At 32.8% G+C, this 6,000-nt stretch overlaps 1 protein-coding gene across 1 annotated transcript; it reads right to left on the bottom strand.

Moving 5' to 3' along the window:
* Positions 1-2,929: 2,929 nt before the first annotated feature.
* On the bottom strand, positions 2,930-3,886 carry LOC126018676 (olfactory receptor 8I2-like). Its single transcript, XM_049780775.1, has one exon. The coding sequence runs from the start codon at positions 3,884-3,886 to the stop codon at positions 2,930-2,932; it is 957 nt and encodes a 318-aa protein (XP_049636732.1).
* Positions 3,887-6,000: the final 2,114 nt, after the last annotated feature.

Raw genomic sequence — 6,000 nt, 5'->3', positions numbered from 1 at the left:
TAGAGTGAGCCCCCCAAAAAGCAACCTTACAGAAACTCCAACTTTGTAGGACATTCTCCATAGATTTTATTTTGACAATGTATTTTGATGCCTGTATTTTTTGGGGGGGCACACCCTTTGAATTTCAATGATTTCTCCGGTTCTGCATTCAGGGGTTACTCCTGGCAGTACTCAGGGGACTATATAGGATGCCAAAGATAGAAGCCTGGTAGGCTGCATGCAACACAAATAACTTAACCGCTGTGTGTTCTATCTCTCGGTGTCAGATACGTTTTTTTATAATGAGCTTGTTAATTGCAGAATTTAAAATAAATTCTAAGCATTGTATGTATTAGAAATACTATGCCTGACTAGAAAATCATCTTCAAGTATCATACACATTGAATAGGATATGACCAACTAGTTTTAAGAGATTAAGGGTGACTTGGGGAACAAACAGCCCGTTCAAAATGTAGTTTAGGACATTGCTTGTAGGTTTTCTAGAAACTTGAGCAGAAAATTAAGGAATATAAAAATTCTAACCTTAAGAATCTAAAAGAGTTTTTGAAAAACACTTGAGAAGAGATATGCTTGCCTAAATATATGATCTTTTTCCCTAAACTTTACTGATTGATTGATTGATTGGTTCTTGGGCCACACCCAGCTGTACTCAGGAGCCACTCTTGGCATTGCACTCAGAAATCTCCTCTGGCAGGCTGGGGGACCAAATGGGATGCTGAGAATCAAACCTCCCAAAGTAAAGCAATCGCCTTACTTTGTACTATCTCTCAGACCCCTAGATATGTAGATCTTCACCTTCCACGTTGAAAGAAAGTTTTAAATGTTCAAAATGTTTATTTCCTATTAAATTGTCCATCAAGTATATTGAATGAGCTTAAATGGTTAATTTTTATTCTTGTTTCACACATAACTAAAGTAACAGTTATTTTTCATATATTTTTATGACATGTTTATTTTCCTTCCGTTAAATCTAATTAAAAATTCCCTAAGTTTACCTAGTTATAATCTTATGGACTGTAATATTTCTGTGGGTTGATGAGGTTAATAGAATCTATGACCTCTTAATAGGTCAATTAAAATGTGTATTGTGATGAACTGTGAGTAATTTTCAATTACTAGACTGGAGAACAGTTTTTTTTTCCATAGTTATCTATATTAATATATAAAAGGGATGTATCTATAATTGAAAAAAACTACTGCCATCGATTAAAATTAGTTAAGAGAAAGTTAGCTTTGTGACACTAAAATGTTTGTTTATTCAAATATTCTCTTTTCCACCTATAGTAAATACTTTATCCTTATATGTTTCTGGACCTCACCTCTTCTCTTAGCATTGATGGACACATCAACAGTATCTCTGACCCAATCTCACTATTCTTTGAATTTTGATTTGTTTTTATTTTGTTAAGCTGTTTTACATCAATTATGTTAATAGACCATAGAATGTAACAGGAAAAGGGAATGCTCTTCTCATTTAAGCAAATAGATCTATAGAAATGTAAAGATTCATTCACAAGAATTACCTTCAACCATTTGTAAGAATGATAACCAGTGTTTTTTCTTTACAGAAAGAGGATTATAGATAAATTTAAACACAGCTAATGTTCCATATAGTTACATAAAGTGCAATCCTCCAAATGCTTATTGTACCTACTATTTAAAAAGAAAAGTACTATACAGATATTAATATATCAATTCATCACTATTTTAATATGTAAATAGAAAATATTTAAGGAAATACTGAGTGTATGTTTAGTAGGTATAAGAACAAACATGAAAAACAAAAATGCTTCTCATAGAGAGTTCAGAATATTAGAAATACTACAAAATGTATATCTTCATTTCAAAATGGTTTAACAAATTAATTTTTATTTCCTTTAAATATGATTTTCAAATATTAGTGTCTGTACCTTTGAAAACCAGTGAATTATTTATGTTGAATACAGATAGTATTTAGGAATATACTATTGACAGGATTGATATTACAATGCCCGAAGAACTCAATAAATTTTAAAATAAACTTTTTTTTTTTCAAAAGAAATTTACCCTCAAATCCAGAATATATTTTCACTGCTACATGACTAAGAGAGACCTTCTGACTGATTTAGGGAAATTAGAAACTCCATCTATATGGTTAAAATCTCAGAAATATGCTGCAACTCCTATACCCATAGTTTTCATCAGTCCCACACACATTTATATCTACAATATGTAGTCTTTGTATTTAGAGAGGGACATTATGATTACATAGAGATTCAGCCAGAAATCAACATTTTTACTTTGTACATGTAGCTTTTTAGTATAACCCAAGAGAATAAAAGATCACATATAATTAATTAGTATATGCTTTATAAGAAAATACATCTTGAAAATCAATTAATTCCTGTCCATTAGCCAGTTTATGTGTTTCCTTGAATATTCTTATCTCTCTAATTACCTCATTTGCCCCTTGACCCTCCCCTGATTTATGATGACTTTTGTTAGTTTTCTTCTTTTGCCTTCATTCTCAACCTAGCAACTGTCATTGCACATTGTTCATCAGACTTTGACCATTCCCTACTATTGTACAAATTTTCTGCATATGTTTATTAGTCGCAGAGGAAGCAAACTCACACATGATGTGAACAAGTAATTTAATAATAACTGAACATTTTTCATACACTATAAGCTCGTAAAGAATATTCTTGAAAGAATATTCAGGAATAAATACAGAGACTACTCAGATATCTCTTTAAATCTTAGCACATTCCTACCTAAATAATTTCTAAAAAAAAATTATGGTTTCAGATTCGTAATTACATAAAAAGTGAACCAAATGGTTGGTGTCTCCCAAAATTTACAATTAAATGATCAATTAGTACCATTCTGCTATTAGGATTGCTCTAATGATGGAGAGCTGTTGAATGCTTTCATTGACCCAAGTACATTTTTATTTAAAACATCCTAGATTCTTCATGAAAAATTCTTTTCTCTGTATGACTTTCAGGAGAGCATTTTTTACATCTTTGTTCCTGAGACTATAGATCAATGGATTGAGCATTGGGATGACAACGGTATAGAACACAGAGGCCACCTGTGCCTGAGTTAGGGATAAGGAGTCATCAGGCTGCAAATAGGTAAAAGTCAGGGAGCCATAGAAAATAGTTACCCCCATGAGGTGAGATGCACAAGTGGAGAAAGCCTTCTTCCTACCTGCTGCAGACTGGATTCTCAGGATTGATGAGATGATGGCAATGTAAGTGACAGTGATAATGAAGAGTGGAAAAGTAATAGTGAAGCCAGCTAAAAAAAAGATCATGAGTGCTGTGCTGGAAATATCGCCACAGGACAGAGCCATCAGAGCTGTGGTATCACAGAAAAAATGGTTGACATTGGAATCACAGTAGGGCAAGGTACTGATCACGCAGGCAATTATCACTGAATCAGTGAAAGCAATCAGATATGGCATCACTGCCAACCAGTTACAAACCGTCTGTGACATAACTACTGAATACAGTAAGGGATTGCAGATGGCTACATAGCGGTCATAGGCCATGGAGCCAAGAAGAAAACATTCACTACTTGCCAAACCCACAAAAAAACACATTTGAGCGAAGCAGCCCACAAAAGAGATGCTTTTCTGGCTGGACTGGAAATTGATCAGAGCTTTGGGTGTTATTGTGGAAGAATAACATACGTCAATAAAAGCTAAATGGCTCAGGAAAAAGTACATTGGAGTATGAAGCTGAGAGTCCATGCTGATTAACACGATGAGACCGAGGTTCCCCAAAACAGTAAATAGGTAGATAAAGAGAAATATCAAAAACAGACAGACTGTTAGTTCAGGATGATTTGAAAATCCAGAGAGAATGAAGAAGGTCACCTGAGTGATATTGTTTTCAGCCATTGTTGTCAACACAGAACTTTAACACAGCTGCTGAGTAACAACAAGAGTTAGCAAGGATTCATGTCTATAGACCTATTATTATTCACCCTCATGTCATTCAAATTAAGATTAAGATTAAGATTAAGAGATTAAGACCAATCTTGAATTACTACGAACTAGAATAAAATTATGAATACTTTAAATTTTTTTTTTTTTTGGTTTTTGGGTCACACCCGTTTAACGCTCAGGGGTTACTCCTGGCTATGCGCTCAGAAATCGCCCCTGGCTTGGGGGGACCATATGGGACGCCCGGGGATCAAACTGCGGTCCATCCTACACTAGCGCTTGCAAGGCAGACACCTTATCTCTAGCGCCACCTTCCCAGCCCCGAATACTTTTAATTTTTTAAGGAAATGTTAGGCTTTCCAGGTTCACAATTTTGTGTAAGATAGTACTCACAATAATAGGGGAATAGAATGATATATTTCAGTGATTTCTGATGAGATATGCCTTCTCTTACACTGATCCATTGTATTGTGATCCAAATAAACTTTAAATAATTATTTATCACTTTAATAATAAATAATAAATAAATGTTAACAAATAATTATTTATCACTTTAATAAAATATAGATTCCTATTTCAAGTTTAATTTATTATTTTTATTAAAATTATTTTTTAGCATCTAACAGCAAACTTAATGGATTTTTTGATGAGCTTAAAATAATTTATATAGATGCATTGTGATAGTTCCTTAGACAGAGCAGTGCTTAGCTGTGTTAAAAATATAGCTCTAGGGGCCGGGCGGTGGCGCTAAAGGTAAGGTGCCTGCCTTGCCTGCGCTAGCCTTGGACGGACCGCGGTTCGATCCCCCGGTGTCCCATATGGTCCCCCAAGCCGGGAGCAACTTCTGAGCACATAGCCAGGAGTAACCCCTGAGCGTTACTGGGTGTGGCCCAAAAACCAAAAAAAAAAATATAGCTCTATACAATGTATATCAACTGAAAGAAAACTTAGAAACTTTAATTTAATCATTTAATTAAGGATTAAAGTGCTTAGACCTATTTTTCCTAAAATGCAACCTCAATTGTGAGAAGTCCAAGAGGGAGATTAAACTGTAGAAAAGGGAAATTATTTCTTAAAAAGTGCTGTGGCAGCATATTGATATCCATGATGATCTTGACATAATAAAAATATCAATTTATTATAGATTGTTCAATGAACAAAATTTAAAAAGTAGAATTTTTATATTAAAAAAGAAACCCATATACAGTTATCCCATTATCAATTAAAAACTTATTTGCTAAGTATGATACAAATAATTGATGTAAAACAGATTATAATTAATGCAGCTATGATGCAAATATTTATCACTACATTAGAAATTTAAACAGGCTTCAGATAATATGCATATTTTATAGACAACTAATTTTTCTATACTCACAATCACAATTGTTCCTCTTTACCTATTTGTTTTTTTATAAGTATTTGCTCAATGAAGACATTTTTTCATGCTTGCCATTTGAGGCACTATTTTAGTGCTTAAAAGAATATGCAGAAATATAAAAGCACTTTTCTCTTTATAAAGTACAAACAGACAGAAACATGTGTATAAAATATTAGGAATGTAAAATTAGACTTACCTGTAATTCAGAATCAAAATAAAATGTCCTTCTATTTCAATTATCTTTTTGATAATAACATACATTATGATTATAAAATAAGAAAAACACTGCAATATACAGAAAATTCACCTTTATAATTGCATTTATATCTATTTGTCTCATCAATATGAGTAAACATCATGAAATTAGAAAATAAGGGCTTAAAATTAAGTTTATCTCTACTCTTTAGGTTAAACTTCTGTTGCCGCTTTGTACAGAGCATTATTTCCTATACAATTGCTCTTATTAAGGTTATTATGTTAATGATAAGCAGATAGAGATCTTTGGTGACAATTCTGGATGATGCATATGCTACCACCCATTAATGTATTTTAAATATATAATATACCTTTCAAATAAAAAATCACTTCTTTTTGATGCCTATTTGAGAATTAAAAATCTAATTTTTTATTAAAAAGTCTATTTGAATTTATGTTTAGTTCTACTCTCAATCTTTTTCAACAGTTGTCC

The sequence above is a fragment of the Suncus etruscus genome, chromosome 9 (assembly GCF_024139225.1).
Source record: "Suncus etruscus isolate mSunEtr1 chromosome 9, mSunEtr1.pri.cur, whole genome shotgun sequence".
Taxonomy (NCBI): Eukaryota; Metazoa; Chordata; class Mammalia; order Eulipotyphla; family Soricidae; genus Suncus; species Suncus etruscus.
This window is presented reverse-complemented; position numbering and strand designations above follow the sequence as displayed.